We start from the raw sequence: 12640 nt of genomic DNA, 5'->3' as shown, positions 1-12640 counted from the left end.
TGCTGGTGCCAGTGGCACAGCTGTGCTAGGGTATAGCTGGGATTTCCAGGTTCTGTATCCTTTGGGAGAAGGAAGAGTCTTTACCACTCCTACCTTCCTGCAGAGAGCTGTGATCCAGACCCGGAAATCAGGACTTACAGTGTCCTGAAAAACACAGGGAGGTCCACAAGTGAGCATCCGTTTCTGCCCTAGGAAGCATTTTACCTGTGTGGCAACACCTGCTTTCATGCTTTACAGGTCCTACCAGGGACGTATTGGGCTCTAACTTTTGCAGGCTCTGCTTTTCAGAAACTCGGCTCTCTCATATATAAAGAAGAAACAGCAATAAAACTTACACACTTGCTAGGTACCAAACCACTAAGGTGAATAAAGTATAAAAATGTGGACTAATTACAAAAATATGCCCTTCAGTGGGTTGACAGTACCCTGGGCCAGTCTCAAGGCTTGGGGGTGAGTACGGAGGCACAAGTGTTAGATTTGAAAACCTGCCCACTCCCACACCACCTGCACAGCCACGCTCAGCAGCCCTGCCTACTTATCTGGATTGTTATGATAATTAAGTGAGATAATATGTGTATAATGTCTGACACATTGGAAGTGAATATATTTACTTGACCAGCTAAAATTCACTGGGCATTTACTATGTTGCAGACACAGCTCTAAGGACTAGGGATGTGGCAGCAAACAAAACAAAAATCCCCACTCTCACGGAGCCCGCGTTCGGCAAGGTATTGACTTGTCCAGCCCCCTAACTGCAGTTCTGACTAGACTAAATGCCACGCCTTCCTGGCCCCTTCCATTTAAGTTTAAAGCTGAGAGTAACAGCTTTCCCCCGCTGCTAGCCTGGTGGTGCTTCACCATCCCTTGAACGCCCCTTTACCTCCTCTGCACCTCAGTATACAGTCCTTAAAGTAAACCCTCTCCGGCTAAAACCTTTGAGTGTGCCACCTGTTTCTTGCCAGGATCCTGACTGACACAGCGAGGGAGAAATACGCTGAAAAACATTATAAATCAGCCTTGCCACGAAGGTTGAAAAAATCGAGAGACTAAAATGTTTTCATTATGAAAACATCTTAAATTGATCTGGGAACATTAGACAGAGTAATAAAGGGATAAGTTGTAAGTAGACATGATAAGTGAGAATCCCAGGGGTTTACCTCAGTGCATGGACCATAGTGCTCAGGTTTGATAGACTTCCATGGTCCAGGTGCAGCTTGCTTAACCCTCAACTTCAAAAGGAGCTTTTGGTATAGGAGCAGCAATGACAGACAGGTGAACAGAAAGACAGTGTCAGGAGGGTAATACAGTAAGATCAAAGTGTTGAAGGGGAGATTGCTTATCCTAGCATTCTTTCCACCTTTGCTACAATTACAGTCCATTGTCCCTGCCCGAGTCCAGACATTAAAAAAGATTACTAAGATAAAGGAAGTGCCTTCTTATAGCTGAGACGATGAAAACCATAGAACTGATGCTCTCAGAGCTACCATCATTGGGCACTGACCATGTGCCATCACTCTGCCAATCACTTGACATGAGGCCCAGAGAAACACAGTAATTTGCCTAGGGCACACAGCTACTTGATGGTAGGACTGTGTTCCATTGGGTGATTTGTTACACCTCCCCTCTTCCCCCCTCCCCAAATACTCTCTTGATCCTTTCCAATGGTTTTTGGGGAAAGAGAATAAGGAAATGGTTACCATTCCCCCAAAAACTGAGGGGAGAGCATCATTGGTCTAAATTGTCATGATTCAATGACTGAGTAATTATTTATCAAAAGGAGATTCTGACTAATTCTTTCCTATCCATCCAGGCTGATAAGTGGAAGGCATGTTAATGTGCAGGAGAGGGTGGGGGCCCAGTGAAGAGAGAAAATTGGGAGAGGGAGATGGAAGAGAGCACTCGCCTCTCAACAGCCCCAGGAGCCTGATAAGAGCTCACATGGATAAAATATTTATTTTCCATATGTTGCAGAAAGCACTGCCATCACTGTATGTGTGCAATATGTGCAAAGAAGTATGAAATATATACATCAAATGCCACCGATCTGGTTAATTTCCACACGTTTAACATGCCTAATACCTACCATCTCATCAATATGTTTCAATGCATATTTCTTTCCACACGCAATATGTCTAGTAAGGAAAGAGCCAGCATCATCCACAACCTTACTCATTGCTATGTTTCAGCCCAAAGCTTGTTGCCAGGGCCGGCACAATGAGAGTTAAAAACCAGCCACCAGTCACCTTAAAATGCCTTTCCAGTTCTTGAAGCAGCCCTTTTTCTCGTAAGAGAAATGTATGCAGTGGGGAGATGAAAATGTTTTTGTTCTCTTTGGACAATTGGGAGATATTCAGTGAGAATGTCAGAACTGACCGTTGAAAGGCAGGTGCCTCCAGCCACACTTTCTTTCTTTTTTTTTTTGAATGCAGAACTCCACCAGTGTGGCGGGAGGAAGTGCACAATGATTGGTCTGTTTCCCTGTGGAAGTGTTCAGGGTACACCCAGTTTTGCTTTGCATATATTTACGAAACATCTGCCCTTTTCTTGTTCTTAAATCCTTCCCCCTCACCATCCCCCTTTCCCCTTTCTCCCGGTTTCTTTCTTTGTTGTTGTTGGCTTGTCTAACTTTTTCATTGGAGCTTTCATTTTCCGGTTGAGGGGCGACTTCATCAGAGTGTATAATTTTAACATTGAGGGAGGGAGGAAGGGAGGGAGAGAGGGAAGAGAGAGAGAGAGGGAGAGAGAGAGAGAGAATGAGAACTGAAAAGAAAGAAAGAGGCTGAGCGGCCAGAGCTTGGCAAACCAACCTTTGGCATGGTGACTGGGAAGAAGGTTCTGGTCTGGTAGGGAGTTTGCCTCTCTGACATGCTGCCCCAAGTCTCCTGTGTGCTGCTGCCCTCTAAAGGCTCCAAGGAATAATGCAGAGCCACAGAGGCTTGGACAGAGTTACCCTCAGATGTGCCATGTTTATATAATTCTTTTTACACAACCAAAGAAGGTATTTTCGATTAATTACTACAGGACTTGCTCTTTCCTCCTTAATAAACTATGAACTGAAAAAACGGGGTCAAAATAACAGCACCTGTGCCTGTCTAGACACAGCCTGCTGCTACGTTTCAGTGTCTCTCAGCTCCAGGGAAAGGAGTCCAACAGAACTATTAGAGAGGGTGAGGAGGGAAATGAGTTGCTTCTAAGGACAGTGAGTGGCTCTCTGTTATCTGTGAAGTTGGAAAAAGCCCAGTGGTATAAGGATAAGCAAATGAGGGAGTGAACCAAAAGGTTGAATTTTCAATATTTTCATTTGTAGAGGTGGCTTTCAATGCCCCAGTACTATGAATGTTCTCTGAGCGTGATCCTTGAGACAACAAACAAGAGGGTGTGGTGCAAAATGTCAGGTAGGAAGCAGGATCAAATCTAGGGAAGGAAGCAAGGGCATTTATATGAAGTACAATACCATTTTTGCAGCATTAAAAATGAGTGATGTTGGTTGTGTGGTCATGTACACATGTTTGAAAGAGGGCTTTCTCAACTGCCTGAAACACACATCCAAAACTAGCATAGGCTTTGTCTATAAGCATCAGAAATAAATATTTTTTCTGTGCAGCGATATCTGTCATTAGTATTTCATCCTGATATTTAAATGACTCAGGAAGACCAAGCTCGCTTCGGGGAGCGAAATTGTCCTCTTCTTATCGAATGCCCTTCATGGATTCAAAGGAAAAGCAGCCAGTCAATGTAGATTTCACTGCTGCATAAAGTGTAGGAAACTTAATTGGGATTTAGACGAGGACTATTCTCAAAATATAGCTACATCTCAATTCCGCTTCATTCCATCAACAAACAAATACTGAATGACAGCTTTGTCTAAGCTACTCTGATGAACAGTACACACTAGAGAGCAAACTCTGGGAAGGTAGCAACCACGCTCGTTGCATCCCCTAACCTATGCAGGCACACCAGAGGCACGTGATATTTATAAGATGACTATGTGAATAGAGGAATAGTGGGAGGGAAGGAAGAAGGAAGGAAAGGATGAACACAGAGGATTTAAAAATCACTAAGACATTTCCCTCAGAGAGTTTACAGTCTCACAGGAGTGATGACCACATAAATAATTATCATTGAAACAAAAATTTAGTGAGTAAAATAGGGAAAAGTAAAAAATTTTTGGAATTTCAGAGAAAGGTGGGAGGGAGTTGAATCTCAAAGAGAGAGAGAGAGAGATTCTATCTGGTAGAGCGGGGAATCAAGACAGTTAAAAGATAAATAAAATTTCAACAGAGTTGAAGGGAAATAACTTGAAGAAAGATGTAGAGCCAAGGATGTTCAGATTCCCAAAGATATTCTACAAATATTCAAAAAACTTGAAAGTCCTGGGCACCCAGGTGACTCAGTAGGTTAAGTGACCAACTCTTGATTTCAGCTCAGGTCATAATCGCACGGTTCATGAGATTGAGCCCCGCATCGGGCTCTGGACTGACAGTGTGGAGCCTGCTTAGGGTTCTCTCTCTCCTCTCTCTCTCTGCCCTTCCCCCTGCTCATGCACACACACTCTCCCACTCTCTAAATAAATAAACAGAAAAGAAAAAAGAAAAGAAAAGAAAAGAAAAGAAAGGAAAAGAAAAAAGAAAGGAGAAAAGAAAAGAAAAGAAAAGAAAAGAAAAGAAAAGAAAAGAAAAGAAAAGAAAAAAGAAAAGAAACTTGAAAGTCCTGTATGGCCAACATGTAGGACATGTGAGCTAAACTAGAGCATGTATAGAACTCATTTGGGGTGTCAGGCTAACCTGGTTATCTCAGAGGGGTCAAGGAGGATGGAGAGACAATAAAAATTAACAGCAGTGTAAATAAAAGTGTTACAATGATAGCGGTGGAAATGGAAAGGAAACGTGGATGCGAAAAATATGAAGGAAGCAGTATTCTCAGGTATTGATGAATTGGCTTTAAGGCAGAGGAAGGTGTTTTTAACCTAAGGTTTCTAACCTGATGACAAACCTGGTGACAGACAACACTGATGGAAATGGGACCTTAGAGGAGGCACTAGCTTTCGATGATTAAAAAAAGGTGAGACTTTGATCTTGGATATTTTCTTAAACTGAACCCCAGAAAGTAGTCCTTGGATGTGCATGTAGACACTCAAGTCTTGGGGATTGATTCCATAGTCACCCATCCAAGAAACAGTTGGTAAAGCATTGCAATTTGTTGCTTCTCTTATTGGCTTCCTCCATACTGAAAAATATGTCTGAAAACTTCCCCTGTCTTTTCATCTTTACCATGCCATCTCTGCCTCCTGCCCTCCGAAAAAGCAGATTTGATTTCACAACCTGTTGGACGAGAAACACAGCATGCTAATCATAACACCATATTCTGCGAGGGCAGATTTTAACTACCCGGTACAACAAATTTCGATACAAAATATTCTGTATGACAAGTCCATTGCCAGGCTTATAGAAACAAGAAAGACATGGAAGCAAAGCTACTTACAACAAATTCTGTTGCACACATAATCTTGAACCGAAAAATTAGATCAAATAATTTCTCTGGTCACCAATCAAATAATGATAGAAAAAAGGCACGGAGCCATGGAAATTGGAGGGCATGTTCAGGGTATGACTAATAATCCAGAGTGCCTAGGGCCTAGGGCACCTGCAGTATAAGCTAAGTATTTCTGTGTTTATATCAGTTTCATCATCCTGGGGAGAGGACACCAGAGCCAACCACACTACCTGAGGTCTTTTACTTCCTTTTCCTGACCCCAAATCGCAATTAGCAACAATTACTTTCTAATTCCCTTCACCCATCTCTTCTTCGCGCCCCAAATTCACAGTCGCACTCCCACACTCCACGGTCATGATGTACCAAATCAACAAACAAAGGGAATGTTAAGCTTTGGATGAGCAAAGAGTTGGAAGAGAGGATCTCCATGTGACGCATTACCGCTTTACCTGCTAGCAGCTAAGCTCATCTTTTCACTTTTCATTTGCTACTTTAACAAAAACCTCCATCACTACCCTTTCATCTCTACAGCCTGCAAATTTAGATTGTGATTTGAAATTATGTGTTCATCTGAAGTAAACCTAATAACAGCAAGAAAGTTGAATGTTCCTTAATGTATTCCGTGAATAGAAACTTGAAGCTGGAAGGAACATTTAAGGCCTTCTAATCCAAGCCCTTTATTTTACAGATGAGGAAACTGAAGCCCAGAGAGGTGAAGTGAGGTGCCCAAGGCCACACAGCAAGTTAGAGGCACAGCTAGTACCATAGCTCAAGTCTCCTGACTCCCAGTCCAGTGCTCCTCCCATTACTCCACGGGTCCTGTCTCTAAGCTTCCTGACAAATGCTAGAACGGTAAACCTCCACTAGTATTTTTCCAGACCATGTTAAAACTCTTAAGGGGGAAAAAAGGATGCTTTCTTGGATAATGTCAGCCATACGTAGCTCAATCTGTCTAAAGTTCTGGGACAGGGTCTTTTTATGCAGCCAACAGAGTCCAAATGTGGTGCTGTTTGCTTGGCCCATATGCTTTCATGTGTTCCCAGTTAGGCCATTACTGGAGGGAAAAAAACAAGAATCAGCTTGTTTTAAAACAAGGGACATACTGGACTCCCTCCCATCCCCCCTCAGAAAAAAAAAAAATCAAGTTATCTTTAACAGATTCTAAAAATGCCTTTTCCCAAATATGCAGTCAGTTCCTTCAAAGGGCCCTTTGTTTATTTTCAGGAAGAAACCCAAGACAGCTGAAAACCAGAAGGCATCTGAGGAGAATGAGATTACTCAGCCGGGTGGATCCAACGCCAAGCCGGGCCTTCCCTGCCTGAACTTTGAAGCTGTTTTGTCTCCAGACCCAGCCCTCATCCACTCAACACATTCACTGACAAACTCTCACGCTCACACCGGGTCATCTGATTGTGAGTACACCAGTAAGGTGATGGTGTCTTCGCGGCGCTTGGAGCATGCTTCTCCCCTGGGTTCTGGCTTTTTTGTTTTTGCGTTCAGAACAAGCTGTTTCCTTCTGGTCTTCTAGAGTAGTCGAAAGTAACCTGCCTCCATTTTGATTCAGCCAACATCTATATTTTCAAAGCTACAGTGTATTTTAAAACCAGGTGTCCAGCCATTTGGACTCAAAAGGCTGATTAATTACATGAACCACATTTTCTTTCATAGCATCCACTCAAAAAAAAAAAAAAAAAAGGAAGAAGAAGAAGTTGTGTTACTGTTTTCTAATTATTCTTTTGTCCCCGCGATCTGAATAATGGCACTTCCACCATGACTAAATTGAACCACCAAATATGGACCTCAAAAAGCCAGTTAGACACAGGAAACATCCATTTTGAAATTACATAATACAAGTCAGCTTTGCATTAGTTATTGGAGTCTCATTTGGCTTGGCTGAATTTCCGTCTTTCCAGTTTTTAATTTATTTTGAAGTGGTTAAAGGATAGCATAAATTTACAGAAGAAAAGAGAATGGCTTCCAAGAATTCAGAATCCACCCAGACTTCACGTAGCCAATAAGCATTCAGGTTAAAAATATTTTTTAATTAAAAAAACTGCCTACGGGCTAAATTTGGAAATGGGCAGCTTAATGAGATCGTCGCTATTGAAATCACTCCATTGCTGTTTATTTTTGCTGTCTTCCCACTAATCTGAGAGTCACTTCTTCAAATTCTATTTTAAGAAAGTTGATAAATCACGTTTAGGAGCTTTTCTCTTTCTGAAGTGTAACCCAGTACTTCAAAGAGAAAGGAACATGTGGGTTGACAATGGAAAGGAATGGAATAACTTTGGGGTCCAGGCTGAAGGAATATTCCTTTCGGTCTTGAGATACCCAACAAGTATTCTGAACTGATCTCCATAAAGGATGTCTAGTAACAGGCAGAGAGCTGGTGTGCTCTTTTTTAGAAGGAAGAAGATAAGACCAAGAAAGTTTCATTTTCAAAAAAGGACTCCAGTTATGCCATTCACGAACATAAACATTATTAATTAGGAAATGAGAGTCTAAATCTCCTATTGTTATTTTCCTGACTCCACAAAGTGGGCGTGAAGCGGATGAGTCTGGGAGATCCCACTCCTTACTCGTTTCATCGTAAGAGCGTCTAGGTATAGGGACAAAATGCAGGGATCGAGTTTGGGGTGAAAGGAGCTTGTTCCACTCGTGGCTGGGCTGAGACCCTTCTGTCACTAGAAAATGAAACGAGAAAGAATGAGATCCAAATCTCTACAGCCCGTGTGGCTTGTACAAAGTTGCTGCCTCTATAGAGAAATCTGGGGGTCAGAAGCAAGGACTGTGTTCTGTGGACCATCGTAATAGTGACATCCTTGGCCCTTCTTGCCTGGCAGTCTCCAGCCTAATAGTAATTACAGGAAGAGTTGGAAAATAGTGTGGCACAGTGCCCATAGACATGTGCACACTGTCCCTACCTACCAGGAAGGTAGCCTGTTCCTGTGGAGAAGGGCCTGGAGCTCCTGCACACAGACCTTCATCGCCTGGCTTTCTGCCACACCTTATGGGGAAGATTGCATAGAACCGCCTTAGCCCAGACATCCCCTGTTACAGCAAAATGAACGTTTTGCTGAATAGAGAAGGCACGGGGCTTCAGTTATTGTACTTTACCGTAAGCATCCCCTGGCCAGGCCTTGGCACGAGCGTGGATTATGTACAAGACACTGTACGAGCCTCCTGCTGCCACACAGCTCCTCGGTGACCCTGCGGGAGCCAGTAGATCTGAGCTCACAGCGAGGTATCTGAATGCAGTTGGAAGGAGAACAAATAGGGAGGAGAAACCTAATCTCCAGCTGCTTAGAAAGTCATTCTGATTTTGCCATTAAGATGTGTAAGTCTTCTCTTCTCTAACCTGTTGTTTCAATCGATTATACTTTTCTACAAATATATTTGGATTGTAGTGTGTCCTGATTTGAGCCTACCCTTAGAAGAAAATTGTTTTTAGGAAAGATTCACAGAAATCTGTCCATTTGGAGATTGCTTGAGAGAAGACAGGAAAGAGGTTTATTTTAAGCTGTTAAATTTTTTGGATGCTCTTCTTGCATTCAAGAAGATTTTATTTTATTTTATTTTATTTTTTTACTTTCAAATGTCATTCTTACCACAGATTAATTTAAAAGCCTAATTTCTTTAAGGTAAAATATTCAGCTCCTATTTAGAACTAACAGATTTGGGGCATTTAAAAATAGTGCCCTGGACTTGTTAGTCTCTTTAACTTCAGAAACATTCCACCAGTGTGTGGTGTTCCAAGCTTTCACAAGTGCCTGAATTTTTATAGCACCTTTTTATTTGTTATGTGTTTAGCAGAAGTATTCTTAGCCATGCCTTAATGCCCATTTCCCGTCAGTCATTCTAATTCTTCCCAATTTATGGATGAGAAAACTGAGAAAATTGGCACGTCTATAGATGAATGACTTACTCAGTCGTTAACTCATTTGGATACTGAGGGATGTTTATGGATTTGCTCTTACTGTGGGCAGCCTGAATTCTCTGTTCCAAGCCTATAAATGGCATTCTTGAAAATGTGCAACTACTCATATCGGTGACCGAGTTCTAAAACACAGGGGATCAGCATCCCCACAGAAGAAGGGTCCTCTTAGCATATGAACCATAAGGGTGGGTCAGACGTAGTGTTGCTGCATCTGAAGGACACAGGCCAGTGTTTTAGACATGTCTGACCCATGAAATTCTCAGTTGTCTATTTAACCTGCCGAGACACTTCAAATTTTGCAAAAGATCCCTGTAATATCCAAAACAAGAAGGAACATGGTGGAGAGAGGTTTTCCTTTGTGAGATGATGAGGTTATTATTGCTACTGGAATGTGTGTTACTTTGCAGTGCACCCACTGACAATGGCCTCTTAGCAGGATTCCCCCATGCCTTCCTAGCCTGTCACCCCCTCACCATTTCTAAAAATCCAATGGTAAATGGACTCAGATGATGATAATAATAACAGAAGGCGTTAAGAGGAGTTTTGGAATGCAAAGGGTAGAAAAGCCCGAGGTATTTGACAGAACTGGCTGAGCTCAGACTGTCTCTTCAAATGTGTAAACAGGCCTAAACCAAGTTGGGGGGGGGGGGGGCAGACGACACTCTCCCTGTCTTGACAACTATCAAGCTGTAGTGCGTCACAGTCCTATACATGTGACAGACTCCACCAGAACGTTTACTTGCGTGCTGCCTCCAGTTTGCTTTCCCCCAAACAAGGCTTCCAGTGAAGAGACAAGTGATTCTATCCCCCACTCCTTTGGCATTCCTCCCTACTTTTGGCTGTAGATCCACCTATTCTGATGTCTTTGTTTTGTTGGAAGCTGACATCCCTGGTTACTTACCTTCTAGTGTTTTGCACCGGCCTCATCAGGCTGTCTCATTTCTTGTGTCCTTGCCAAGATGCACTTATGCATTAACAGTTTTTATTTATTTTTAATTTAACCTTTACACATTACCAAACTGTTGTGTGGGTGGGTTTAACTTTAGCTCTGTAGGTAGCATGACTCTGCTGGGGCTGAGCACCGTGGAGGAGCCTGCCCGGCCCCTCCTTTCCTTCTCTGGCCTTCTACCTTCATTGGTCTTCCCCCTCCCAATCTTCCGCTCCCCCCCCACCTCCCCCCCCACCGCCACCACTCCCCATCCAAGTCCCCAAGATTAAAATTTTTAGTACACTTGGTTCAGTTTGAACTTTTAAGCAATTTTTAGGGAACAAAACAAAGAGGATTTTTTATGGCAAACTCCATTAATGCCACATTAAGGCTGACATTTTAATTACCCCAAAGTCAGGAAATGCAAAGTTCAGGTTCCCACAGCAACAGCAACTGTCCCCTTGAGTGCAGGCAGCACAGCAGACTCTTTGATTCCCTGATTACACAACACCAGGCGCGGGAACATTGTTTCTTATCCACGTATGTGGAAAGGAACATGGTTTTTACCCTTTGTTTTTCTTCTGTAACTACAGTTGAGGCTATGGGTCTTTAGCTTCTCTCCCCAAACCATCTATATGTATTATCCTGGAACGGAAGGCTGTTATGGCCCTACATGTGCACACGGACAGAATTAAAGTTGCTGTGGGAACATTAACTCTGATTTCCGGACTTCCGTGCCAGTCACATTTAAACCATAATGTTGTAATTTTTGGCATGTAATAAATGTGCATTTCATGTACACAGACAGAAAGAAGCATAAAATGTATTTTAAAGAGCAATTAATTACTAACTTTGTGATTAAAAAACATTTGGTGCATGTTCCTTCCCATTTAGCATCAGCTGCTGGTCTTAGCCAGGCCTAATAGATGACATACTGTGTCTCATCCTGGATCTCAGATGTACTTACTGTATGTTCCTGTTCTTCTAGATAATTAATTCCCTTAGTAAAGCTGTAGGGGGAAAACAAAATGGAAGGAATATGCAAGCATGTAAATAGGGTAAAGGATATTTTGAAGGAAATGATTCATTTCTGCAAATAAACCTCTTAGTCCCTGATAGAGAGCCAGAAATCTGCTAAGTGGGTGTAGACAAAGGTTTCTGGCCACCTTAGAGCATCTGGTCCAGGGCTATAAGAACAACTTGGAAGCAGATTGCCCCCCTGAATCCTGGGCATGCCCAATGGGAGAGTGATTTTACTCTGTAATAACTTTTCAGGCTTAAGGATTAAAAAGTCATTTTACTCTGGATCAACTTTTCAGCTTCTGCTCAAACTAGAAAAGTTGTAGGGAACCAGCTAAAATATGGGCTTTGCTGATGAGCCCGGTTGAGAGAGTAGTATTTTCTCTTCCTATTTGAATCCGGTTGACCCATTTGCATTGGGGAAGGAAGTGTTTCAAAATAAATGTTTGAACAAGTTTGTGAGTGAAAGGGATCAGTAGCAATACCCTAAGGTACAGTGTTTAAAATCACAAACGCTTGGGCGTTTATTCAAGACTGGGTGAGATAGCATTCTACTAAGAGGATGTGCTGCTGAAACTCTCCAGTAACGCTTTAAGGGGAGCATGCTCATGAAGAATTTGAACCTCTGTCCTTGCTATCAATTCGTTCTCTCTCCTGCCATGCATTCCTTTTTGTTCAGTTTGTTTGCGTATGGTATTTAACCTTTAGGAAAGATACTTCAGTTTTACAAGGCTCTGATTTGCTTTTACTTGGGCTGTCTGTATGTGTGAATGTCTGTCTGTATGAGTGAAAACTGCTCAAGCAAGTTTGAAGGTCTCCTTGGCAAATTTGTTTGTGTGTTCAGAAAGTTTCCAATCAGAAAGCTGATGCAATGTAAAACCTTCCAAAATCTTCCTGAGGCACCTGTTCACATGAAAAGATTGGATTTCTGCTGGAGGTGCTCTGAAGGCAGTGTTTATAACTGAAGATCTCTGTTTGGAGTGCCAAAAAATGAAAAACATTTTGGCCCCCAAAAAAACCTCCCTAACTGTTCAAAATGTATAATCAAACAAAAGCTTCATTTGGATTCAAATGCATGTATCTCAGCAGATGTGTCTAAACTAACTGGAATCCCACAGGAGCAGCTGAACTGGATTTTGGTATGTCTTGATAACTGAGAGAGTTATTCTTAGGCTTTGGAAGGACAAAAATGGTCCATCTGTGAAGAACCGTAATAGAGACATGGCAAAAAACAGCATCCTCTGAAAGAGTTTATTTATGGA

The 12640-nt window shown here is 42.3% G+C and overlaps 1 protein-coding gene across 50 annotated transcripts in view; it reads left to right on the top strand.

The window, feature by feature from the left end:
- Positions 1-12640, top strand: part of ZBTB20 (zinc finger and BTB domain containing 20) — a 762566-nt gene that overhangs the window by 709111 nt on the left and 40815 nt on the right. For 47 of the 50 annotated variants that reach the window (XM_053221871.1, XM_053221870.1, XM_053221858.1 and 44 more), the window contains 2 exons: positions 6182-6345; positions 6718-6905. In XM_053221871.1, coding sequence (XP_053077846.1) covers positions 6335-6345; positions 6718-6905 — 199 coding nt within the window. In that variant the 5' untranslated portion in view covers positions 6182-6334. Of the gene's footprint in view, positions 1-6181; positions 6347-6717; positions 6906-12640 lie in introns of those variants that run through there. The other 3 variants (XM_053221876.1, XM_053221877.1, XR_008298139.1) reach the window with 2 other exon arrangements.

Source organism: Acinonyx jubatus, chromosome C2, assembly GCF_027475565.1.
Source record: "Acinonyx jubatus isolate Ajub_Pintada_27869175 chromosome C2, VMU_Ajub_asm_v1.0, whole genome shotgun sequence".
Lineage (NCBI taxonomy): Eukaryota > Metazoa > Chordata > Mammalia > Carnivora > Felidae > Acinonyx > Acinonyx jubatus.
Note: the sequence above shows the minus strand (reverse complement) of the source record. Positions and strands in the feature narration are given on the sequence as shown.